The 26,262-nt window shown below is 36.5% G+C and overlaps 2 protein-coding genes and 1 long non-coding RNA gene across 7 annotated transcripts in view; 1 reads left to right on the forward strand and 2 right to left on the reverse strand.

The window, feature by feature from the left end:
* The window catches only part of WDR19 (WD repeat domain 19), a 40,405-nt gene extending 27,802 nt beyond the window's left edge, over positions 1 to 12,603 (reverse strand). For both annotated transcript variants that reach the window (XM_035325994.1, XM_035325995.1), the window contains exons 1-12: positions 12,361 to 12,603; positions 11,233 to 11,324; positions 10,941 to 11,006; positions 9,902 to 10,027; positions 7,346 to 7,461; positions 6,679 to 6,794; positions 6,177 to 6,257; positions 3,738 to 3,850; positions 2,356 to 2,529; positions 1,932 to 2,002; positions 965 to 1,137; positions 760 to 874 (exon numbers count right to left, since the gene is read on the reverse strand). In XM_035325994.1, coding sequence (XP_035181885.1) covers positions 760 to 874; positions 965 to 1,137; positions 1,932 to 2,002; positions 2,356 to 2,529; positions 3,738 to 3,850; positions 6,177 to 6,257; positions 6,679 to 6,794; positions 7,346 to 7,461; positions 9,902 to 10,027; positions 10,941 to 11,006; positions 11,233 to 11,324; positions 12,361 to 12,366 — 1,249 coding nt within the window. In that variant the 5' untranslated portion in view covers positions 12,367 to 12,603. The remainder of the gene's footprint in view (positions 1 to 759; positions 875 to 964; positions 1,138 to 1,931; positions 2,003 to 2,355; positions 2,530 to 3,737; positions 3,851 to 6,176; positions 6,258 to 6,678; positions 6,795 to 7,345; positions 7,462 to 9,901; positions 10,028 to 10,940; positions 11,007 to 11,232; positions 11,325 to 12,360) is intronic.
* Positions 12,604 to 12,742: 139 nt separating this feature from the next.
* KLHL5 (kelch like family member 5) overlaps positions 12,743 to 26,262 on the reverse strand; it is a 57,487-nt gene continuing 43,967 nt past the window's right edge. For 3 of the 4 annotated variants that reach the window (XM_035326000.1, XM_035326001.1, XM_035325997.1), the window contains 6 exons: positions 23,832 to 24,018; positions 22,659 to 22,883; positions 22,216 to 22,378; positions 18,768 to 18,980; positions 16,389 to 16,560; positions 12,743 to 14,319 (listed from right to left, as the gene is read on the reverse strand). In XM_035326000.1, coding sequence (XP_035181891.1) covers positions 14,263 to 14,319; positions 16,389 to 16,560; positions 18,768 to 18,980; positions 22,216 to 22,378; positions 22,659 to 22,883; positions 23,832 to 24,018 — 1,017 coding nt within the window. In that variant the 3' untranslated portion in view covers positions 12,743 to 14,262. Of the gene's footprint in view, positions 14,320 to 16,388; positions 16,561 to 16,808; positions 17,747 to 18,767; positions 18,981 to 22,215; positions 22,379 to 22,658; positions 22,884 to 23,831; positions 24,019 to 26,262 lie in introns of those variants that run through there. The other variant, XM_035325999.1, reaches the window with a different exon arrangement.
* LOC118166828 overlaps positions 19,823 to 26,262 on the forward strand; it is a 9,436-nt gene continuing 2,996 nt past the window's right edge. The window contains exons 1-2 of the long non-coding RNA XR_004750742.1: positions 19,823 to 19,958; positions 21,046 to 21,049. This is a non-coding gene — a long non-coding RNA (uncharacterized LOC118166828). The remainder of the gene's footprint in view (positions 19,959 to 21,045; positions 21,050 to 26,262) is intronic.

The following is a 26,262-nucleotide window of genomic DNA, read 5'->3' on the forward strand; positions in this document are numbered from 1 at the left end:
TTTATCATAATCTAAATTTGCAGCTGAGTAACCAGATGTGAAGAACTCACAAATAAGCAGAGGGACAGGTCATACATACAGAGACTTTATTCTTAGCAGTCAGAAAACTAGTTAGAATGTACAAGAGAATCTCTTCCTATGCAACTGTGACTAATATTCTTACAGTCTTGATTAATCTTTTGTTATTCAAAAAAATGTTCTGGTTAGAGAGGCATGAAAACTATAGACAACACTGTCCAAAATCTGATTATAGCATAACAAATTTCACCTTACACCACACAAACAACATAAACATCTACCAAACTCAACATTTAATAGAGATCATACAGATCCTATCTACTTTGCCAAACTTAGTATTTAAAGACGCAGTCAAACAATTTCTCAAAAACCTAGGCGGCTTTCAGTGATTAACAACATGATCTAATAAATAAATAAAATTCTACATTTCATTACCTATACCTTGAACCTTAAAACCAATACTTTGTTTTATCTAACGTCCCTGCCCATGACAGGGGTTTGGAACTAGACGATCTTTAAGGTCTCTTCCAACCCAAACAACATGATTCTACTCACAATGTCTTGTCATGACTACTTCAGTTTGCCAAAATCATTATCTGGTCCTAATAGGACCATATAGCAATTCTAGTTGTTATTCTACAACGCAGAAGGACCAGCACTGCTAAACACATACTGCACTTACAAAAAAAAGACACACAATGATGCAGTAGTTTAAAATAAGAAAATGAGATCTATGCTTACTGTTCTCTCCAAGTGCATAAAACCAAGCACGATTGTTCATTCCTACAGCCAAATGATAGACACCAATAGCAACAAAACTGGGCTCTACTTCAACAGAGACAGTGACTGGTAGCTCCTGTAAGAAAAAGAGTATCAATTTCCATTCACTATTAATTCTTAGTTTACTTTTATCTAAACAAAGCTTAAAAGGAAGAGGCTATCATACTCTCTCCACATGATTGGCTATAGTAACTTCAAGAAGAGAAGTGAGGTATGCGATCCGCGTACTGCAAGCATCTCCCAGGATTGGAAGCTTTGTCAAGAAAACATGAAGGGATGCTCTTCGTGTAGATACTGCCAACAACTGCCCATCATCTGTCCAAGCCAGCTGTTCTACACCTAAAACATTTACAAGTTTTTGAAAAAAATCATTTATTGGACTACTGAAATGAAACCAAGAAACAATTACTTCACTTTAAAATGCGACAATGACAGAAATTCATACCTAGGAATATGTGTACTAATGTATTACAACCTAACCAATTAATATAATTCCAAGATTAACTAGAATCACTCAAACCAAAATAATAATTTACTAATTTAGCATCTTCCTAAGAGTGAGTATAATAATTGAAATATCTACAGATATTGCAACAGGAGATGATAGCTGTAACTCAAGAGCTTATAACAATGTTCTGGGAGTTAATTGCACAAATCAGGATGAGAACAGATTAGGCATCATCACTTAGTCCAAGAGATGCAGAAAAACACCAATAAACTGAATCACCCAAAAAACATGGAAATAAGCAGAAAACAGTTTATTATCTTAGTAATCTGAATGGAAAACATTACAGATTCAAAAAAAAATAATAAAATAAAATAAAATAACCACAACCAAACCCAAAAAACTGACAACCTCTAATTAATCAAATATTCTTAGAGCTGTACTTCTCTATACTTCAAGCAGATAAAATAAAACTTGTTAGAAATAACTGTATTTTCCCATTTTGCTATGAGTCACCTAACGTATACTAACTGAGAAAGAAGAACTTTATGGTAATTTCTGTATTTATACAGTTTTTCAGCAACAATACTTTTTGTTAATGCATGAATGTAAACAAAGTCACCATCAAAATTCTGTTTTACCAGATTTGTAAAAATTTCAGTCCTCAGGCAGAAGACTATTAACATACCTTTGTTCTCATCATCCAAGTTTATTATAGCATACATCTCTCTCAGGTCTGACAGATCATGGATTTTAATGCTAAAATGAAAATAAACAGTCATTCTCACTACTATAATTTTCAGTCATCATAAACTGGAATAAACCCAATTCAGCCCTATCAAGACAGCCTAATTGAGCAAAATTAGAGCATGAATGTAAAATGCCTGCTATTTCCTAAAGAGCAATACACACACTCTCTTTTTTTCTCCCTCATTGTTATCCACCACTCTAAATAGATTATCACTGCAACTGTACAAAATGATTTGTTCACAGAAATAAAATCTGATGAAAAGGCACAACTCATCCATTTTGGAAGGCCTCCAGGGTGGGAAAGAAACAGATGAAGTTACAAGAGATGAACCCTATTTGTTATGTATAAAACTATCCCTTACCAATTGTCTCCACATGATGCAGCTTTGTTCAATGACTGTGATATAGCAATGCTGGTTAGATTATCCTTATGATTATGAGCTTGAAAGATTTCTTGGCCTATTTCACGAATGTGCGTAGAAATGACTACAAAACACCCTCGTGAGAAACCAATCATAATGTAGCCATCACCATACCTGTTAAAAAATTAAGAGAAGAGATATATTTATGTAGTATGAAAATCTGTCAATGCCTCTCCTTAATGGGACAAATAATCAAGGTATGGGAATTTATATATATAGTGTAGTACAATACAGCATAGTACAGAGTAAGGGGAAAAAAACACAAATATCTTAAAGGAGAAAAACAAAATTTTCATGCAAGTGTGCTCAGCGTTTAATCTTAATCTTCTTTATTCTCTCTTCTAAATTCTTTAATGTCCTTCTACTTTCAGCAAGCAGAATACATGACAATGATGCTAGGAGAAAGAACTTGAGTATCATCATTAGAATAAACATGCCAGAAGATGGAAAATTCCATTTCAAGGTTATGGCTGACTCTGTCACTTCAAAGCTACGCTAAAAACAATAATAGCAGCCAGTTTGCCCTTAAGGCATGCTGATACAAACACAGTGAAAGTACCAAAGCTACCGTGCGTATTTGTGAATAGATAGCTTGTTTACTTTTCATACTGTCAAGCACAAATAATCAGGTTAAACCAGAAATAGTTACTTGTTTGAATTAACCCTGACATGCTGTATCTGATCTGCTTAATTGAAAAAAAAAATCACAAAGGAAACCGTCTGGGTACACCTTGTTAGATACGTGGCCACAAATTAAGAAACATACAGCTACAAATTTTCTTACAGAGTTTAAGTGTTAGCAATAAATGTCAATAACACATTGACTTAACATAGACTGTGTCAAAGATATAGAAACAGGATGGCTACTTTTGGGTACAGAATGGAAACTTCTAGTTAGGGGTTTCTTCAAATGAATATTAACCAATTAGATTACCTACAGGGAGGCTACAAGAACTTTACTTAAGTTTGTAAATCCAGAAAAAAAGCCAAAAGATTCAACTCCACCCCTAGATCTTTCATCAATTACTTATCGAAATAGAGAGCAACCTATAAAGCCCTCAATTTTTTCTACTGTCAGGACAGCAACAGTATCATTGTTCTAAAACAGAGCATACCACTGGTGAATACATTTTGACAACACTGCTTTCATAGCCAGTGAATTGTTAAAAGAATTACAAAATGTAGATTCATACATCCAAGAGAAGTCCAGTATGAGCAAGGGATATTTGCTTTCATATATGCTGGAAAGCATTTATCAGAACTACTGGGAAAATCTTCAACTTGTTAATATGAGAATGCTGCATTAAGAAAGTTCTGCTCACCATCTGTAGGTTACAATACTGCCATAAGACTGCTGAAATTTCAGATCAATCGGGTTATCAGGATCATTCAAATTAAAAAGAAAGAGAGTCTTCTTGCCGACCACTACACTTACCTGCCAATGAATGAAAAGAAAAAATTAACTCAGTAAGAATGGCATCACTTTAAAATAAAGCCCTACATTCTCCCTAAAAGATGAGATTCAGCACTTAAGGTAATCCTTAAGAGCCCCATGGATTTGAATCCTGAGTCTTAATTAATAATGGAAGAGATTTTCAGGATATTACCCTTATGAGCCAGTGGTTCACAGATCTAAACGCAAGCCCAGCAAAGCACACAACTCAAATTCAAGACTTGTCCCTGCAGAAGCATTATGTGAACCCATTTCCTCAGAGGAAAAGGCAGCAGGCCACATGGATCCTGTTGGACTACTCTCACTTGAACAACAATGTGTTTTTCAATCTACAGAATTTCTATCTGGAACGTTGTAGTGATGGCTATCACAACGCTGCTATTTCAAGTAACTTGCTGAAATTTCAAACACAAAGCACCCATTCAAACACACAAACAAAAAAATAAACCAAACCAAAAACACAAGAAACAGCCTGTTCAGATTGTGTTAAACATGCATATTTACAGTTTGATATCAGTCTAGGTAAGCACATGTGTGATTGTCAAGCAAGAGTAAAGCACTCATTTTAGAAAAAAGAAGGAGGAGGAGATTGTTTCACCTTAGTCTTTAACAAAGATACTTTGAAGGGCTGTTTACATTTCATTTTACATTTCTTTCTGTTCCAGCCCTCCTTGTCTAAAAAGAAGAGGATGGTTTATTTGTAAAATAAACACTGAAAGACTGAAATACAAAGCTGTACTTTGACATAGCAGGTATTTTCAAGCTGAGCATGTGCTGACCTAGAAATCCATTAATTCAGAACTCAAATTCAGACCTGCATTTCCTAAATTTACCCCAAATATTAAAGTATGTTTTGTGTCTCTTAAGACAATTTGCTTATAATTCCATTGCAGCTTAATGATGAACTATTTAAGAAGTACTATTTCTTAAACTCTTCTAGGAAATTATAGGAATTACTTAATTACAGAATCACAGAATCATCTAGGTTGGAAGAGACCTCCAAGATCACCTAGTCCAACCTCTGACCTAGTACTAACAAGTCCTCCACTAAACCACATCACTAATTAATATTTCAATATTAACATGCATGTTAACACACTACTTATTTTGATCCAACTTGTAATTTTTTTTCCAGGGTCATTAAGTATCAGACTGGAATTGATCGTTATCAAGCCATGCTCCCTACAAGAACAGACACCTAGACAATAAATGGTATGTGGTTTAAGCTGCTGACACACCATTCAAGCACAAACCAAGAACTACAGAATTACAGAACGTTCTCTCATGTTTTACAGCAAACATGAGAGCTGAAACAAACAAAAAAAAGAGAGAGAAACCTAGCCTATTGCACATCCTGAGAAGCAGCAGAGGAAATCAATGGTGTCAAAGCCTTCAGTTCCTGCATTTTCAAAACATCTGTTAATTAAAATTACCCTAGGAAGCACAGAACACTGCACTTCATGTGGAGAGCAAATAAACCCCTACAGGTCCTTGTCAATGTAATACAGGGGAAATTCTTTCCTGACACTTACACTGCATAGACTATATCTGATTTTGAAAACTGAATTATCTGTCTATAGTTAAGTGTATGGATCTGGACTAATTGTAACACAGCACCACTTTGCTATCCACAGATTTTAGTTTTAGTATATAACTGCTGATCATTTACTAACATGCTCTGCTAACCCTTATCATTGCCCCATTTTTCTGTACTTCACCACTGACTGATCCAACAGACCTTGATTCACTCAAGGAAGACAATGAAGAAAAAGAAAATGCAGCCATCTAGACAGAAGCAGCATCATGCTCACAAGGAAGATTGATACCGGGCTTCTAGTCTCACCAATGCTGAGGTTTGCACAAGACAAAAACCCAAAGAACATTGACCTGTTCCCAAAACAGATCTGCTGTCTGCTGAAATACTGGCCTCTGAAAGGAGGCATTTCTGCACTTTTGGTATTCCTGCACTGTTTCCATCTACATATCACATATATTGTTGTGTATTTATATTGTGTCTTTCTTTAAGCCCCTACACACATCTCCATCTATTATGTTTACTACTACTGCAAAACTGCTGTCATCTGTCTTATTGCTAACCGCTGCCTTTTTTATGACTGCATCCTTAGTGAACAAAGCAGTGTAACTTTGCTTTAATGGAAGATTTTTTGGGGAAGAAAAAAAAACTAAAAACTGAAAAACAAAACGAAAGCTTTAACATCAAATTTTAAGTCAAGGAAAAAAAAATCTCAGCCCACTCTTATTGTCAGCAAATTAACACTTTTCGCAGGATTTTGTATTAACTCCTTACTGTGCTTTCCCTGGTTGATACTCTTTCATCAGTCTTCATAACGGAAAACTGCATATCACTGGGTTCTGAGTTCACTGAGGTCTGCAAAAAAGAAGTTCAGATTGAAATCTTAATGCAGCAAATACCAACGACAAACAATTGCATTATTCCTGCCCTGTACATTTTTGTGTTAAGGATAGATAGACACAGTTGTCATTGCATTTAGTAACAAAAAAAAAAAAAAAAAAAGAAAAAAGTTGGAAAAAACACAAAGTCAGTTTGGATTATAATGACGTGTTAGAATCTCCGCAGAGATTCTAATACCATAAATCATGCTGCATAACACAGAGGCTCAAATGTTTAGATAAGCCCTTGTCCTATAAAAGTTTTCCCAAAGCCTCTTTATCCTTGCAAACAGAGGGACTTGACTCCCATAGGTCCTAGTTCCTTTATGCTGTAGCTCTCTCAAGAACCAGGAGTATCAATGTATGTCTTAAAATCAAATGTTGTTTATGAATACTACCTGTCTTATAGTATCCCCTTCCTGATTGCTTATAGTAATCATTTTATCTTCACCGCCTAGAGCCAGAAGGTTTTCAGTGCTCCAACAACCACAAGTAATCCGCTTAGTGTGCTTACCTGAAAAAGAAAGAAACTTATACTATACAAATGAACACAACCACAGAAAAAATCTGGAATGGAAATATATTCTATCTGGCCACTCAAATTATCAGAATGTGAAGCAACTGAGCAAAGAAATTACAAACTCAATAGGCAATTTTTTATTTACTTTCTAATCCGAGATGGAAGTCTTTTGGCCTCATAGAAACTTGCACAGCCCCTGCTCTTCCATTTATTTGTATCAAATTTCTATCCTTAATTTTTCTGTCCACAGGTGTCCTAAGCAGGTAAGAAAAGTAACTTAGCAACAATGATAACCACATGAATCCCTTGCAAGTTGTAAAGGAAGAAAGATAAAATAAAGTTTCTCATGAGGCAGCATCAGGTATATGTATATATATTTAACATACTGAATCATAAAACTACTTATATAAAAAATGGAAGGTGCAAGTTGAGTATAAGCACATTTTTCATCTGCATACTCACGCACAGAACAAAAAAGAAAAGCATGCGCATTAACAGAATTCACCACTTCAAATGTACAAGCCTAATTTCAAAACAATGCATACCAAGAACAGGAATCTTGCGAGAAGTCTGGCGGTTATATATAAGCAAGTTTCCCTTAGTGGTTCCAACAGCAAGTAAAGTTCCAACTCGAGACCATAATAAGAAAGACATTGCATCCCTAAAAGAAACAAAATATTTACTTTGTGTAGTAGCTTCCTTTCACAGGCTTACATACAAAAGCATTTTGCATACTTGAAGTTCTATGAAACCATACAGACCAAAGCAGAACTTCTAAATGAAGGAAATGTTCTCTACAACGAGCATCAGAGTTATTTAAGTGTCCAAAAATTGTGGAAGTAATAAAAAGCGCTATTAAGTAATGGAATAAGACCTGTACAAGTGGAAATGTGTCTACAAACCCAGTGGTTTTGATGGATTCAAGGGTTACTTGACCAAATATGCAGCTTTAAGAAGCACTCCAAGTTACCACATAGGTAAGTGCTATTTTCCAGTTGCTTTCTGCATTGTTTTTTGTACTTAATTCACTTCCTGTGCATTCAGTCAATTCCAAATGAGTAGATCTGCTTCTCTGATATTAGTCAACGTAATATGAAAACTTTGAAAGAGCTGTTTTAACTTGAATTTTCTGATAAAGCAGAGATAGTTTTAGTGCATATTTAAGGTCCCACAGAAAAGTACTACATAGGACATTTTTAAAAAGCAAAACAATATTAACCAGGATTTTCTATTTAGTGCACATATTTCCATCAATGCCTCTTACATCATCTTCACTCTTACTGTAAGAACACAATACCAATTTCAAACAAATTTCATTTATTAATAACATATGAATACAGATTTGTTTTGCATGTGAGGGGTTTTGCTTGTGATTTTTTTAATTTCAAAAAGAGGAAGATACCAAAAAAGCCCAACTACCATATGGTTTATATGACTTAGTGCTTGTTCTGCTTACATCCAGTTCTGGCTGTTCTGCTTACGTCCAGTTTTAATATACTCATATATGGTACTAGATTTTAAAATGTAGAAATATCTCTTAATACAATATTCCTTTTGAAATTTCAAACTACAAGTGTAAACACCATTGGAAAGATGGGATATTTCCATATTCTAGACTCAGAGTTTTCAGCCTAAATCTGGAGAAAAAAAATATCTTCCAAAAACCCAGCATCTCCCCCCACCTCAATTTTTCCAGCTGACCTATTTTATTTTTTTTATTTAGTGGATGAAACACTCACATTTTAATATCTTTGACTATTTTTTACTGTAAAAGAACATATAAAAATAAAGGGTTAAATCAGAAGACTGTCTCCATTTAGGTTAATAAAACAGAAGCAGTACCTAATCAGCTGTTTCTCTGCTCAGGTGAGTGCCCTAATAACCACAGGACAGATTCAGTTCCACTCTTTCCTACACACAGTGAATGTTTATATAGAGTAGAATAGTTTAGTGGAATAGATTCAAAAATCTATGAGTTTAATTGTTAAACCAAGTTTATTTGTTAACCTAATGCCTGATTGTTATGTAAGCCTCAGAAGAGTTTTAAGTCTGTGACCCAATTCAAAAAGAGAGGGATCTGAACCTGTGCCATCAGTACCCTTCTCATCCTGACACAGTCTCTTTTGTGAGTGGCATTTCAGTCCCCTCATAACTGTAAGGGAAACAAATACCAACAGCACTAAAAGTCACCTCTCTTATTTTAAGTTCCTGTTTACTTGGTTGGAATACTTTGGAGAATGCATGGCTTGTGCAGATACCCAGAAGTCACCCATCCTTGCTGCTACAAAACAGTGGCAACACTGAAGAGAAACTCTCTTGGGACTTTGGCCTTGTTGACAACTAAGAAAAGAAATGAACGCCACCAACTGAAAATCACTTCAAAACCAGCAAATCATACCAGAAAGAATCCGGCAACAAACCGTAGCATATTAGCTTAAGAGTGTATGTGCTATGAGGATTCCAGTAAAAAGATGATCTTTGCAATATATCTTCCACATCAACAGGCCTTTTAAAGAAGCTCTTCAAGAAGAACAGAAAAAAGAAATTCCAAAGCTGAGAAATGGGACAGGATGGTAACTCATATTTTCCAACTGTACATATCTAACTTAGTTATCTCCTAGGCCTTCTGTACTCTTAGTAGACAAGCAGTAAGGTTCCCTTCAGAGGGTAACTCAAGCATTTGGGTACCCAATTTGCAAGGTTATCTTTTTTCTCTCTACTGGAAGCCTGAAGTTTGACATCAAAGTTAGAGAATATAAGTGCTTTCACACCAGATGAATGGGCCCGTGGTTCACGTGTCAGTATGCATTCCAATTTCTGGAAAAACACACGTGAATTAACAGGCTTCTCAAATAGCTGCATAACTATAGGATTTTACGAGTTAAATGCAACACACACTCGACACTCAGGCAAAAACCAAAGATTATAAAGCATGAGTATGATGTCTTGGTGGCAATTAAATCAAGCTAAAAGACATACACCTTTATTCTACTTTCACATCAGCTTCTTAGCTGACATAAAAGAGAGCATAAAGAGCAGCAGCGCACAGTGGTCTGTCTTCAAATACACTTTAAAAACAATTCAAAACAAGACTTTCTTACCTCATGCCACTGTCTAATTGGCTTGTTTTGTTTGTGTTGGCATCCCAGAGATAAATGGCACTAGATTTGTCTGTGATTATTGCTAAAGTATCTCCATCTTTATCCCAGTCCAGAGTAACACAGTTACTGAAAAAAAAAAAGTAGAGTTTCACTAATAACATTAAAATATGTTTGAAAATATACGGAAACAGCCAGAATTAAAGTTGAAGTCCCTGTTCTCTTTCCCTCCCTGGCAAACCCATGACAAACTGTGGATTTATCTGGAAGGTTTATTTTTATAGCAACCATGCTTTTACCCAAATCTCATCAAAATGACAGAGGCTGAAAGGAAGGCCAATAACTAAAAGAACTGTTACCTACATTCTAATACTTGAAATACTGCCACCTAAATTTTCAAGTGACAATGAAAACCTTCTGTACAGTTCAATTTTTCTAGAGGCTATTCAGTATTGGAATTATTTTTCTCCTAGATCAACAAGTATAATGATCTTGGAAAAGAAAGTTATGCAGAAGCATACCTGGTAACTCTCCTCTCTTTTGGCATTTTGCTCAACAGAACGAGCATTTATCATAATTGCTGGGCAATGCTGTGCAGAATGAGTAGAAGCAAAAGTACACTGAAATATATATTTCCTCAGTAAGACTATGATACAAAGTACCACAAAATGCACAGTACCAAGAATACAGTCACAATTAGCATAACACGGATATTGTTTATGACCTTACTATATTCTTTCTTACTGTCATGATACATATTTTCTAACATTTTTAATGAATTAGATTGAGTTTGCTATTAAAAAGAAGTGTTTTGGGTTTGAAGATGTATTTTTCTGACTAACCTTGACAGCTTACTATGAGTTCAGCTTTTACTATCTCATATTCCATATGTGCTCATCAGTTTGTCTTCTTTTCCAGGCACAAACACTGGAGTTGGTATCTATACCTATGAAGTTCTCATACTAAGCACCTCACCAGAAGAATAGCACTTCTAAAGAAAAACAATTTGAAGAAAACAATTTAAATCCATCTTAGTACCTACCCTGGTAAGGTAATTTCATTTCTCTTCTGACCGTGACGATCAAAAATGCTCACAGTGCGATCACCTCTAGAAAATATTAACATATGGAATAATTCCCTTTCTTCATCTGCAAATAACAGGTTAAAACTTTTTCCACATTGAGGTTTTATAATTGCAGTAACATTGCTCAGGAGTATCATGAATTTACATTTGTAAGGAGTTGACAGATATCTTGCTTTGGTTCAGATCTATTTAACAATGTTATTTTCTCTACTCTCAATGATTTCTATGCAATAAATATTTGTAATCTTACCCTGTTACAGCAAGGAAATTTCCCAAAGTTTTCTGCCAAGCAAACTGCACAGAGGAACCAGACCAAGATTTTTCTATTAGACTGAAGACTTGCTGGGGAAAAAAAAGAGGGAAATTGCACATCTTAACATCATAAGCATAAAACAAGGACAGAACTTTCTACGTGAAGAAAAGCACCAACAAATTCTGGATGATTCTAATGTACTGAAGCACCAAAATACTAAGGATTTTTTTTGTTGTTGTTGTTTTGTTTTGTTTTTCCTCTTATTGTGCTGGAAAAATGGAAGTTTCTGATGCTGGGTGTTTGCATTGAGAGCTTCTGGGACTTTTCCCACAACTACCATTTTTTTCCACTTAGTGTTACTAGAATTAAGATTGCACAAGGCTCCCCTCTTCACATCTGAAGACCAACATATCTAATTCTTCAAATTTCATGCAGAAGTGTGGGACCAAATAGCATCTTCAGGGCATGAAACAGAGCTCAATATCTACTCTTTTAAAAGATGTGTAAGTATCTTGTGCTCCCTAAATCGTCGGGGCTTAAAAGTTCGGGCCACAAAGCAACTCAACTGTAACAACATGCTATTTCTCACTGTGTTTATCAACTTTCTTTTAACTTTCACACTACCCTCATAATTTTTCCATAACTAGGGTGCAGGATAAACCCAACAACTTTTAGGATTTTTCCCCCTCCCACATCATCAGCTAAACACCACTGTCTGGCGTCCCACAAAGGGCAAGAAGGCTTGTTTTTGTATCATTTCTTTCCCAAAAGGTCTCTATCCCTTCTTCCGAGGCATTCTTTACGTTGAATTTATTTAGGGAACAAAACGAGCAACACCACAAGCGCTGCACGCCGGAGGCACAAAAAACACCCGACAACAGCGTTCAGCTTTGAAGCAAGTTTAATGAAAGACACAATTTTTAATGAACATTTAACCAACGATGACTAACACGGGAGCACAGACGGGCTCCATCAGGAGGCCCTAGAACGGCCGGTAACGGCTCGGGAGCCGCCGGGGGCGGCCATGAGGGGCGCGGCGCCCGCTCCCCCTCCCACCTCCCCCCGCCGCCGGCCGCCTCAGCCCCCCCCCAGAGCGCGCTCCCCCTCCCTCCCGTACGACCTCACCTTCATCGCGCCCACCGCTCGCTGCGTAGCGCCCCCGTGCGCATGCGCCGCCCCCCCCAAGCCGAGCGGGGGAGCTGGAACCCCCTCACCCCGCCCGGCGTCCGTGTTGCCGTGGAGACGGGGAAGGCGGGAGAAGGCCGGAGCCAATCGAGGGTGGTGGGCGGGGCCATACCCCGCCCCGAAGCCAATGGGAAAGCGAGGCCTGCGGACGCGGCGGCTCCCATAGGCTCGTACGCTACGCACAGTGCGTTATGAGGCGCCGTATGGGGCGCAGACTGCGCAAGTGCTGACAGGCCACGACGGCCGTTTGTAAAATAACAATTATTAACATAATAGTTACCCTCCAAAGCTACAGAAAAAAGGCACTGCCCGCCCGAACTGCGTTTAAGTTTAGCTGTATTCAGTTTCAAACAGTGCAGGTTTCTTCACAAAGTTTGGCAATTTCCTTTAAACCAATAAAGAGTTGGTCGAGAGCACTGACACACGTCTATTTAAAACTACAAACGTACAAAGACTTTGGGTGTCGGACGCTTCAATCTGGGAAACATTCAGTGAGCTCACATCTCCACATCCTCCGTTACAAGTGACCGCCTACTGTTGTCAAAACGGGAGGAGCAAGGCACAGAAAAGCAAATATCAAAAGACCGTCAGAGAACATTCAGACCCTCCAAAGCAACAGTGTGACATAGCAGAGGAGCCAAAAAAGGCAAATCATAAAGCCTCTGAAAAAACTAAGTAACTGTTAAATAAGGTAGCTGATTTAATATAATCCCGCCAGGAACACACAGCTCTCCTACAAGATGCTGAACATGCTTAAATGGTGCTAGTTGAGCATCTTGTAGGACTGGGCTGTTTACATTTCGAAATCATCTTATTGGGAAAAAAAAAAAGAAAAAAAAAAGACAGACAACAGTTTCATTTCATCTTATAAAATCATACTTCTCAAATTAGTGCAAAGCCTCATGTAAAATACAATTAAAGAGAATCAAAGTAGACTCTTAGTCTAGATGCAATGGAATGCTTTGAAAATTCCAAAGTGCTCTTATTAAACTGGTTAACTTCTAATTACACTTTAGAATTTTTCAACTAACAACTCATGCTTACAGCTTTTTCCTTAAAAATAACAACAATCTAAATATAAGAACCAAAGTAGAGAAAAAGGTATGATGTTCTCCATCTTACGGAAAACCTTTAAAAAAAAGTACACTGGATATCAAAAATCTGCAGATATTATTAAATAGCAGATTTCTGTTAGCATAATAAGACAATATTTAAAATAAGGCTTTGGTTAAATAAAAAGTTTTCTAATCTAGGAATGATGATAAAAGTGCAAAATATTCACCAAATACACAACTTCATTTTAAGGCAAGCATTTCACCTGCCATTTACAATGGTTTGCATTGGTTTGTCAGCCTGCATTGTAATAGTTCAGATATCTATAGCAAAACACGTTTATTATAGGCAAATTAATTATATGGGGCCCAATCCTGGAACTTCAGATAGACTCAATGGTATCAGTGGAACTATATCCATTAATAGCATCACTCCTCTGCATTTTAGAGGGATCAAGGCCCTAAATAACATTTCATTATCCCAGTGAGTTCACAATGCGTTTGCTCATTTCTTAGTATTTCCTCAGCAGAAGTCCTCCTCTGGCAACAAATCTTAGTTGCAACTGATTTGCTTGTGGTTCTTCTAATGTACAGGTAACAAGGACGATTCCTTAAAAAGTGCCTCATATTGGTCCGTAAGAACAACAGGTAGGTGTACGTCAGCTGGAGACCAAACACTTTGCTGTTGTAGATATCCTGCACCTGGTGTTTACTGGTGCACTGATAGTTGGCTAGAGGAAATATGAAATTCTCCTACACAGGAGACTGTCACCTTCACAGAGAAAATAATTTATAGTTTTACAGTCACAACACACGCTCCAGCTCTTCCTAAGCACAATGGTGCAACCTGTAAGCAAAAAAAAATAATACATCCATGAGAGAAATGTAGTCAGGTTTAAGTATTTTTTTCTTAAACTGACAGTATTTAATGCTTTTAATAAGAGCTGTACAGCTGCAGTAGAGGCAGTATCATCCACATACCTTAAGAAAGTAGCAAATTGGCTCAAAACTTGGATAAAAACATGCAGAAAAAGAGAAGGTGTTATATATGAAAGGGTAAGACACTTCAAAAGCATAGAAAAATACAATAATATGAAACAATTCTTAATTTCTATTACTCAGTATTACAGGAAAAATAATCCTTTCTTATGGCACAAACTGGATACCTGAGCTAGACAGTCTAAGTAATTGTTGGCAAAACTACAGATTATTTTCTCAGCCAGAGAATGCCAAACGTCAGGGGCAACCTGTCTTTTTTACTTCAGTATTTGGTAAAATCCTGTTGAATGGAAACTGGGAAATGATTCTGATTTGAAAAACTTTTTTTTTTTTTTTGGTAACCATAAATTACTTCTGACAAGACTCTTTTCCAATGAGATTCTGTTGGACTTGCAAAGATGAAGGTGTTTTTTTTAACACTCACCTTAGCTTCCCCTTTTAAACTTCACGTTATTTTTATGCTCCAATACTAAGTGTTACAGAGACTGTCCTGAAGACAAAAAAGGCTTTTGGTGTTTATGCCAATTCTCCTGTAACTTTTTTTCCAGGAACAGACTTACCCCTGAGCTGTTTGTGGCTCTAAAAAATTTGAGAAAATTGCACAACTTGTGCTTCAGTTGTGTGTGGATGAAGTGGTGGCAAGACTGCTGAGATAACAAGAAAAGGAAAGGACAGAGATGTTTCCAAGTACCTCTAGTAAGGTTTCAAAAGTAGTCTATGTACTGGGACTGGGATTCAGCAGGATGCATAGTGTCAAGGCTACGAATACAAAGAGACAGAGGATAGAGACAGTCACCACCTAGCCATCATACAAGGTTCATTTAAAAGCAATGGCCAGATGCACAGCTCCTCTCCTCTGGTACACGTTTTTGCTTTTCCTTTAGCACAACGAGACAACGAGTGCTGTCATGGGTTACCACTATCAATTCTGGCACCAGAGGACCCCAGGTCTGATGACCTACCCTTTTAAAAGATCTTGTAGAACCAGTATGAAGTGAGGGGAAATGGAGAGTTCAGTTTTCTGCATCACGAAGATTTTGATAGAGAACAGTTCAGGAAACAATAAACTCCTTATTCTCTTTTTGAATGAGCAATTTCGGGCTGCTATTGGAATAGCATACTCATAAGTTCAGAATTCAACTGCATAATTAGGTTAGAATCCAGCTGCCTCAATACTGGTGTCTAATGCTGTTCTAATGACCTAGAACATTCATCCTGTAACTGGACTCCAGAAGGGCCTCTGTCTCCTACAGATTCCCAGTTGTATCCTCCAGCCCTCTGTGGATGTCTCAGACTCTCCTGGTATCTTAAATGCCAGAAAATACCTAACAACAGCTTGCTTAGGCTCCTCTCACAGAAAGGCACGTTCCTGGAGCTATAAAAAAGTGAAAAAGTAACCAAGCTTTGAATTGACAGTACGGGATTATTTTTTTGAGATGGGTAAAAAGATATGGGAAAAGGCTTTCTCAGCGTTGCAGAGACTGTACACAGCATTCAAACCAGGAAGGGATTATTTCTGAAAAGATGACCAAAACCTTGAATAAATTGATAAGGTTGCTGAGAGACGTTAGAGCTAAAACTAATCTACATTTATCATTTATCTTCAGCTTAAACAGAACCCTTTATGACAATTTTGGAAACAAGTCAATACATTTTCTTACAGTAGCTGAAATTGTCAAAGAAAATAACTATATTATTGCCAAAGAAACAAGGGCGATTTATTACACTTTAAGAACTGTCTGTTCAAAGAAAACCACCTGGAACTGGCAGATGAGAGAGAGAGACTGACTGACTTACAACAGACTAACAAGAAAGTGCTTCTTAGAAAAGGAGTATTTGTTTTCTCCTTGCAAAACAAAGCATGCTTGAAATAACAACAAAATAATTAGTAGTGTGTGACCTGGCCAGAAACTATACCTGTGTCCATTCATTTGTCTGGGGATCATAAGACTCCACTGTATTAAGGTACGTCTGACCATCATATCCTCCAACAGCATACAACTTGTCACCAAGAAGACATACTCCCACTGCATCTCTGCTAATGCTCATAGAGGCCACAGCAGTCCACATATCTGTTTTTGGATCATACCTAAAAGATAATTTGTTTTATGCTCTAAAACTTTTGCCAAGATTTAATGAAAAAAGTACTGGAATCGACACACTTAACATAGTAGAAAACAGGTATTATTAGATCAAAGACTTGAGTGTTAATATTTCAAAGGACTTTTTCCCCAGACGCTCTCTTTTGAAGTGTTTCCTTACTCATCTGGTAACACAGTCAGTACTAGCCACCTACTAGTACTATCTAGGTTCTTATCTATCTAGCGCTGCTTTCCATACAGTAATGTATACATATGCATACAGGTGCTCTTAATATATTTTTTATTGCACTGATAAACATACCACTCTGGAAACAGTTCTGCTGCTATACTACAGTAGAGCAAGTGCTTGCGTTATGTGGTGACTACTAAATGTCAAAGCACAGGCTGTTTGAATTGAATGTGGTTCTAAAGAGAGTTAACTTGTCAAGGAAGATCACCATTCCAAAGAGCAAAGCTGGAGAAAAATGCAAAATTCTAAAGACAATTTACAGCACTGCTTGAATCATAACTCCATATCATCAGAATCCTCAGTAAAAATGGATAGTTTAATGAAAAAAATGACATTCTAGAATAATATCAACATCCTTTAGAAGTCAATAATTAGATAGGAGGGTCCATGCTATTCTTATATCAAGAAACACATTTTAACCTGACTGAAGGAGATGATGTAAGATTACAGATGCTTACAGCACAACTGATGGAATCCCAGGCTCTGAAGGGCTCTGAGGAACCACACAAGGAAAATACTTATTTGGCCAGAACACCATTTTAAGACCATACTTATTAGAAGCAAGAGGTCTTGATTTGTTTGCGTGGAGAACATGGATGTGATGAGCGTTAACAGTTTCATCTTTTGCTCCACACTCAAAGTATTGAAGAAATGTGTGTTTTATGCAAGCACAGTTGTAACACGAAAATACCACCCAAAGCACATGCTGCAAATAGAAGTATAACGTAGCGAAAGAAGGTGATTCATGACCTACATGTATAATTTATTTTTTAATTTAAGCTAGTTTATAATTGATTTATAAATCAATGTACTTCTCTAGGAAAAGTGACTTTTATTGCAGAATGTAGTGGTAAACAACTATGTGGAAGCTTAATGCCATTTTTTTAAACAATTTTTTAGAGGAGCTATTCCCATGAGGTTCATTTTCCTCCATCTTCACCTCACTGTTAAAAAACAAGGACAACATTCATTACAAGATTATTTGTAATTATTAAAGTAATATGTTATGTAACTGTTTCAGAGAATACTGATGCAGAAGAATACATGAACCTATTAATTGCTTTCTCTTGGGCTAATTAATTATTTATATTACTCTAAAAATTTGGTATTAGCTAAGAGGCAGCTTCCAATCTGCAAACCCTTCTGGGGCCTTTTTCAACTACCTTCATGTTTTAAGTGGTATGGACCATATTATGTATTTTGGGGTCTATTAGAACACTAAGTTTGAAAACTACTGTATTTTTTTTTCTAAGAGAGCAAATCAGATAAGGAAATCTAGTAAATGGAGATGAGTAACAAAGAATCACTTGTTAAGTGCTGGGAGATAACAAGGAAAAAGAAATAAAATTTGAGGGAAAAAAGGAGAATTAAAGCATATTTAAGAAATACTTGAAACGACAGTGAAGATTGCATTATGTAGTGCATTGCATTATGAAGAATTTACTGTCATTTTTTCTTTTTTTTTTTTTTTTTTTAAATGGATCACACATGATTTTGCCATTTGTAATACAGCAATTTCACAATAACTTTACTTAAGGACATACCGACTTCGGAATAATTGAATCACAAGTGTTCCAGTGCCATCAGGGGATACAAGAAATAATATACAAACTTGGATTAATTATTCATTTTCAAGTTATAATATGAAGTGGTACAGGTTTTTTTTGTGAAAGAGCAACTACTCAATTTTTAAACATCCTAAATTCCAAATTATTCTCAATAATCAATCATCATCCATTTACTTTAAATAATCTGTCCTGGCAACATTTTGACTTTAATCATGATTTGACTATGATTTTAATCACATTATGACTACACAGGATGTTTTTATATATAGTTTTCCTCTGCTCACCTTAAAAATATGGCTATTTTATTAGGTTTCTACTTACAGCTCTTTCTCTAAATCACTCTATAGACTGGCATTTTTAGGACTACTAGCATGATACACCTTCATCAGGATATTACCTTTCTACGCAGTCTGACAGCCTGGATGTTAAGTTTGATGCTGGGGCATCATGACCACCTATTGCATACAAAAACCCATTCCAAGTGGTGACACCTACACCACCTCTTCTTTTTGACATTTGAGCACAGAGAGTCCATTTGTTTGTATGAGGATCAAAACATTCTACTGACTTAAGACAAGAACTTCCATCTCGACCACCAACTGCATAAAGCCTAAAAAGTAAAAAGAAAAAAAGGTATTAATAAGCTTTGTCTGAACAAGACATAAGTTATATAAGTTTCCAGTGATGTATAAAGGCCTTCCAAATTTATTAAAAAGTTTAGGAGACTCAACTTTAATTAGAACACTCTGTTTCTAACACTGAGATTGTACGTTTTTGCTCCAATCTTTTTGTATTGTGATTAGTATACAATAATGAACGTTTACAGAAAATGGATTATATCTATAGCACAGCATTTGTTTGTCAACCTGTGCCCATTACTAAGATTTTCAAAACGTGTGACTTAACAAAGCTGCATTTCTAGCAGGGTCATAGGGAAAATCCAGTAATAGATGTGTGCACATAAGAACTGCCTCTTCAAGTACTTTTCTTGATCTGAACTTTAGTTTATGAATGGCAGTGCTATGTTAAGTCCCTCACACCCACTAGGTGGCCTAGTTTGCTCAGTTCTTACACAAGGGTTTCTAGCATTTGATATAAAACAAAGGATTTTTTTTTTTTGAAAATAAGGATGGAAGGAAAAGAGGGGTTTTAGGAGTAATGCATCACTAATGAATATTTAAAACTAATCAAATGCATTTAAAGATTTTATGCAACATTTATGAGCAACATAGGCTTAAAAGCAGAAATGCCAAGCAATGTTATTTTGAAAGGTAAGAATGCAAAAGGCATTCTAAAAAGGAAGCAACACATTAGAAGTGAATTCTGGTTTGAGAGATCAGCTGAAGCATCATTAATGAAATCCCTTCATTGTCTAAGGCAGAGTAATACAGTTCAATAATCATATAAACATTAAGTACTGTGTTTAGTGGTGGACTTGGTAGTGTTAGATGATGGCTGGACTTGATGATCTTAAAGGTCTTTTCCAATCTAAATGATTCTATGGCTTCACATGATGATAGTGTTACGGTTACTATGAAGCACTACTTAAGATGTCTTCAGTTTGGGAAACACTTTGTGTTTGTCTGTTGTACATAGATTGACCAACAAACTTAAATATAAACCACTTGTAAATATGGTTGACCTAGTAGTTCTCCAAAAATTTTTAAAAACTCTTTAAATAATGCATTTCCATGGAAGTGCTCATGTTTAATAACACAAATTGTTTAACATAAGGAATGCACTGAAGTATGTTTAAAAAATATTTCCGTTCCAAAAAACTTGTGACTAAAAATCAATCCGCTATGCAACACAGCATTTAAATGAAGCCCCCTGCTCTCTCTCCCCCAAAAACATGACAGAATTTTGATCACTTCTTCAGCGATTTCACATTCTGAAAACGGAGAATAAATTAATTTCTCTTCATGAATGTTTTGAGCAAATCATCTGAAATATATCAAGTTACAGATGCATATTACTAGAATGTGCAGAAGTTACTGCTCCCTCAGCTCAAAGGCAATAAATTTGCACGTGCTTTCAAGCCTTTTAGCTATATGCATCTAGTGTTGCTGCCTATGTTAAGAGTCTAGGCTATGTTCTAAAATAATAGAGAAATGTGAGACTAATTCTGGTGTTTTTTTACCACACCTGGGACTCTCTGCTGAATATATAGGAAGCTTCAGACCTAACTTAGGCATCTGAGACTGCAGTTCCAAGGCAGCCCAAGGCACTCTGCTTGCTGGTTGTTCAAGTTCTTCCCTCCTTCCTGCACCCAGGTGAGCATTTCCACTCATTCCTGGACTTGTTCCAGATCTCACAGGACCCTTTGCAGGTGCATTTCAGCTGTACTAATTTAGCAGGTGACTAACCTTCCAAAAAAAAAAAAAAAAAAAAAAAGAAGAAATTGTGAAAAGCTTTTTGCTAGCTCACAATACTCAAACAGCTCAAGGGAGACGTGTCAGATAGGACATAAGCAGGAAGTTAAAAATTCTTGTCAGGAGTGTAAATATTCTGATATAATCACAGTAAGTTAGGTTGACTTGGTATTCTGTAGCCACAGTGGCAAATACGTGATTTAGCTACACTGTCTAAAAGGCTGGTGGAAAATTGGATGGACTGCTCGGCACAAGGGGCTGTGATCAGCAGCATGAAGTAACCAGCTGGCAGCTGGTTACTAGTGTTGTTGCTCCCAGGCTGATATTGTGGCTTGATACTGCTTAATGTCTTCATTAATTATCTGTAAGATGTAACGGAAATCAGCCTTGGGAAGTTTGCTGATAATATCAAATTAAGGGGAGTAGCTGATATGCTGGAGGGCCTGGCTATTATTCAGAGAGACTTATACAGGCTTGAAAAGTGGGCTGAATTTGCCTTTGTTGAACTTTGTAAGAGTGCAAAGTCCTGTACCTGGAATGGCCTATTTCCATGCAATAGTACGGGCTGGGAGCTGACTGGAGAAAAACCAACTTAGCAAGAATAGACTTGGAGGTCTTGGAAGACAGCAAATTGAACAGAAGTCAATGGTATGCCCTTGAAGTAATTACAATTGATCTCCCTTACTCAGTACATATAAGACTACTTCTGGATACTGTGTCCATCTTTGGGCTCTCAGGAAGAGAAAGATCTTGTCATACTGGAGCAAGTCCAGCTGACGGTCACTAAGATGATAAGGGAGCTGGAACACATGATATATGAGAATTGGGCAGTCTTAAAAAGAGACAGCTAAGGAGGTGTCTTCAAACACCTAATGGGAGGTTATATAGAAAACATCGTTCTCAGAGATACACAGTGAAAGGAGAAGGGAAAAGTTGAAACACAAGGAAATTCCAATTATATCACAGAAGAAAGATGTTCAGAGATGTTCAGTACAACGGTGGTCAAATATTAGAACAGGCTGCCCAGAGAGTGTGTTAAATCTCCATCCTTAGATATGACCTGAACTACTTCAGTTAACTCTGAAACTAGGTCCAAGGACTTTAGGGGTAGTTCTGCTTTGAGTTGGTGTTAGATCAGATGACTCCAGAGGGTCTCTTCCTTAGTAATAAGGAACTAAGCATATTTTCACTGAAAAAACAGTAGTAGAAATTTCAGGTACCACTTCAGATCAGATACCATTCTGACTGAGTTCTGTTCTCACTGAGTTAATGTAAAATAACACGAGTACTCCTCCCCACCTTTACAATAATTTTGGAAGTTGATTGTTTAAGCTATCACAGTAAGAGGAAATCACTGGAGTCTCACTGGTTCTTAATGCTATTGACATGTATCAAGAGAAGTTACAGTCATTTAGGATGTCCTGTAATTACATTAAAATAATGAGATAGAAAATGGAAGTTGCCTTCACGTACTTTCCATTTAATATAGCTACACCAACAGTGCTCCTTGGAGTTGACATACTAGCTACAAAGTTCCACTGACGAGCCTGTGGATCCCATCTTTCTACTGTGTTCAGGTAGCTCCAGCCATCGTGTCCTCCTACAGCATACATGGGACCTTCCAACACAGCTACTCCTAAAAACACAAATATGAAAAGCTGGAGAAAAAAAGATCTAATTTTCCTAGCGACAGTCCAGCATGCACCAAAAATATTTTAAAACAAAAAACAAGTTTCCTATTGGCAGCCAATGCTGTATAATCTGAAGGAGAAAAGAAGTTCAGTAACAAGTTGGCATGAAACAAAGACACACTTCCCCCCTCCAACTTTAATTTCTGAATGATTTTCAACCAATCCTGAAAAAAAACAGATAACCTTTTAAAAAAAAGCATTCAGTCTTCACAGAAAGCTACATACCAAGACCATGACGATGTGTGGACATCGGTGGCATTACACTCCAAGTTTTTGTTCTAGGGTTGTAGCACTCCACAGTATTCAATGTTTTCAGTCCATCTCTGCCACCAACAACATACAATTTATCATCTAAGACTGCAACTCCAAACTGTAATCTTCGTCCATTCATGTTTGCAACAGGAGTCCACATGTTGGTACGAAGTTCATACTTTTCAATGCTTGTAGCTCCTAAATGGCAACATCCACAAGTTACAAAAAAGTTTAATCTGAATTAAGGTAGTTTTTATTCCAGCTGTTCCTACAAGACGGCAAGAAATCCTGCAGCATGTTTTTAATTCTATGTATATGAGTAGTCTTTTTTGACTTCCTTGAGAATCAACTGCACCATTACGAATAAGGATTTTTCTGTGCTTTTCAAGACAAAAAGCAGAATTTCTAACATCGTTACAGGATGAAGCCTTTAGAAAAATGCATATTAGGAATATAAAACAACATTATGAAATGCAATTATATATTGAAATCAACCTTTTCATAATACTAGAAAATACTGGAAAACTAGAAAAAGTCTGGTGCTAGGTGACGAAGCTTTCAAGGACAACACATGAAAAAAGAAACAACTACCAATATCCTTGTAATCTGTACTAAAAAGTATTAACTTTAAAACAAAGACTGAACCTTCTATACCGTATTTTTTTTCTTGCTTTCAAGATTCCTTCTAACTACAATTAGACAGTACTGGAGGTTATATTAGAAAAAAAATCCAAGTAGCTTTGATGGAGCTATCCAACAATTAGTCAAAAAGCATACTTTTTTTTTTATATACACGTGCACACCATCTTTGTGCATTTTCTGTCATTTTCTTCCTTTTCCAAATTACTTCCCACACAAGTAAATAAGGATACAGTTTACCTTCAATTCAACATTTAACTACACAGAAATCCAATATTCCCCTGACAATTTTGAATCAATCGTAACTGTAGCTTCCAGAATTTTTACAGTATCTTCAATGCTACCTGTTTTTCTAAGCCAATAGTGGTTTTTATGATGTTTATGTTCTATATTGAAAAATTTTTGAATTTTAGAATTAACACGTTATAAAAACATCTATCAAACATTTCTTAAAACAAAACAAACAAAACCCCCAGCTCATCAACTACTCATTATATAAGCCAACACCTTTTGTTGCATCCATTCCTCCAACTGCAAACAACACTCCCACAGTAGATTTTCTAGGTTTGGTGCGAGGACTTTGCAACATAGGTCGTCTCTCTGGCAACAGATGGTACTTCATTGCTTCCATAATGAGTTTTTGACACTCAATGTCATCCCTAAAGAGTGCATTATTTTCCATATCTGCCAGAAACTGCAAACATGAAAGAAAATTAAACAAGCTGAATTATTATAAACTACATGGAGAATAAAAACACGATTAGAAAAAAACATTTTATCCAAAAATTTCCATTGCCAGATTCAGAATAAATGTATATTCAAAAAGGTCATATAAATAAGACTAGGGTAAAGGTACACAAAACATTCACATTTGATGCTAAACCGTTGAATATAAATAATAGGAAGACCATCTGATCTTAATGGATGACTTAAGCTTAATGGTCCAAAGAAGAAAACAAAATCTCCTCGTGTTTCAGTGCTGCTGAAAGTATGTTCAAAGAAATGGATCAGACTCCAAGTATGTATATCAGTTTAACCTCACTCTCTGATTCCCAAACCCACCCATTCCAGAGGCCGATAAAAGCTGTTTCAGGAGCAGGCTGAATATTTTAATATACTTTCTATTCGTAACTCTGCAAGTGACCGATTATCACAAAGCTTTGTTAAATATTTTCAAATCAATGATGATAGCAAATCTGACAGTGTTACATTTAACCTAAATAAAAACTAATAGAAGTTCTGAACTTTGAAGATTCTGGAGCCTTTGGTATTCCACAGTTGTCAGAATGCAGGAAAAATGTATTAGAAGGTTATAAGTCCCAGCTGTAATTATTAGAAGTCTAGACAACTGGTGTTCTTCTGAGCTGCAAGACATGACCTGAGTAACAGAAGAAAAAAAAACAACAAGGGAAGCACCCCACTGGGACTCTGGCAGTTGTCAGAACAGCAAGATAAATGCCTCTCGCTCCCCATCACAAAAGCCAAACGCTGTAAATATAAGAAATACAAAGTCCACAAACCACAATGAGATGTTATTGTTGAGCTGTTGACAGCCAGCTGATGACAGGTATAAAAACGCTGTGAAAGCAGGAATCATGAGTACTAAAGGAGCTCATCAAGAAATAGTTGCGCATACAATGGTGTGCATATCCCTGGCTTAAAATTGCCTTAGGACTGTCAGGTGGTAAACGACATCCATGTCTCCAGAAGATATACAGATAGTTACAGGCTGCTAAACTTGACATTTCTCTATCAAGGCAAATCAACAGAAACTATGACAGAAAGCAGAATTAAGAAACACAGAGAATTTAAAGAAACAGACAACAAAACTTTTGAAGTCATAAGAGACTTTTATGGAAACTAAGCCCAACTTTTTCAATATTTCTCTATTTGTCTAATGCCCTATTTGTAATAACAAATTAAAATGTTCTCATGTAAATTATCTAAAGGAACTTAATTTTCATTCCTTAATTTCAGTCCTTCCCTCCCTTGATTCTTCTCTTGACACAAAGCACTGCTTACCGCTTTTATCACTTTGTAGAGCCATTTTGTGATTATAAAATAATACAGTAAAATCCATTTTTACCTGTCAGTATGCAATACGATGAAATTGTATATAGCTTAAAAAATAGTATCAGTGAATTAATATTATCCTAAATTGAACACTGTCATTTTTGCATGCAGTGAAAACTGTGGCCTGTACACAACATTGCCAATTTGGATCCCCCATACATGTGTCTGATGGACAAAGAGCATTTAATATTTAAAGCAACACTATGTCTGTATGCATGAGTTTTGTGTACAACCTACCTTTCCCCCAGTTTTCTCACCTCCTCCAACCTACAGAGAAGTTTTCTCATAGCACAAAGTCTCACTCTTTGAAAGCTGCTTCATCTCAGTTAAAAAAAAAAAAAACAAAAAACAATCTAAGATTGTTTTGGTATCCAGAAAATCTGCACGCTCTTTAGACCAAACTTACTGTACTAGGATTTTCTGCAAACATTCTTCACTTAAAAGTACTTGGAGTTGTCTTACTTAAGTAAAATCTTCCTATTATTTCCAAGTTTTATTATTTATGTAGCTCCTTGTATCAAAAGCATTTGTAACTGAGCACGTGTTGGCAAGAAACTCCAGTAACTGGAAACCTGATGATGAGACGTGCAATGCAGCTACTTGAGCACTACGAGTTCCTGAATGAAAGGAAGCTGAACTCATCTTGAAGCTCAGGAACTGGTAAATCATCTTTTTCACGTATTTATCAGAGATGAAGCACTTGCTACCTTACAACTTATGAAAATGACACATATTCATCTTTAGCCTCTTACAAGTATTTAGGACACTGCATTAACCAAAGAGAAGATAACAATGTTATATACAAAGAGATGCATAAAAAGATGACTGATAAAACCGACAATTCTTTTTTTTTTTTTTTTTTTTT

The sequence above is a fragment of the Oxyura jamaicensis genome, chromosome 4 (genome assembly GCF_011077185.1).
Source record: "Oxyura jamaicensis isolate SHBP4307 breed ruddy duck chromosome 4, BPBGC_Ojam_1.0, whole genome shotgun sequence".
Classification (NCBI taxonomy): Eukaryota; Metazoa; Chordata; class Aves; order Anseriformes; family Anatidae; genus Oxyura; species Oxyura jamaicensis.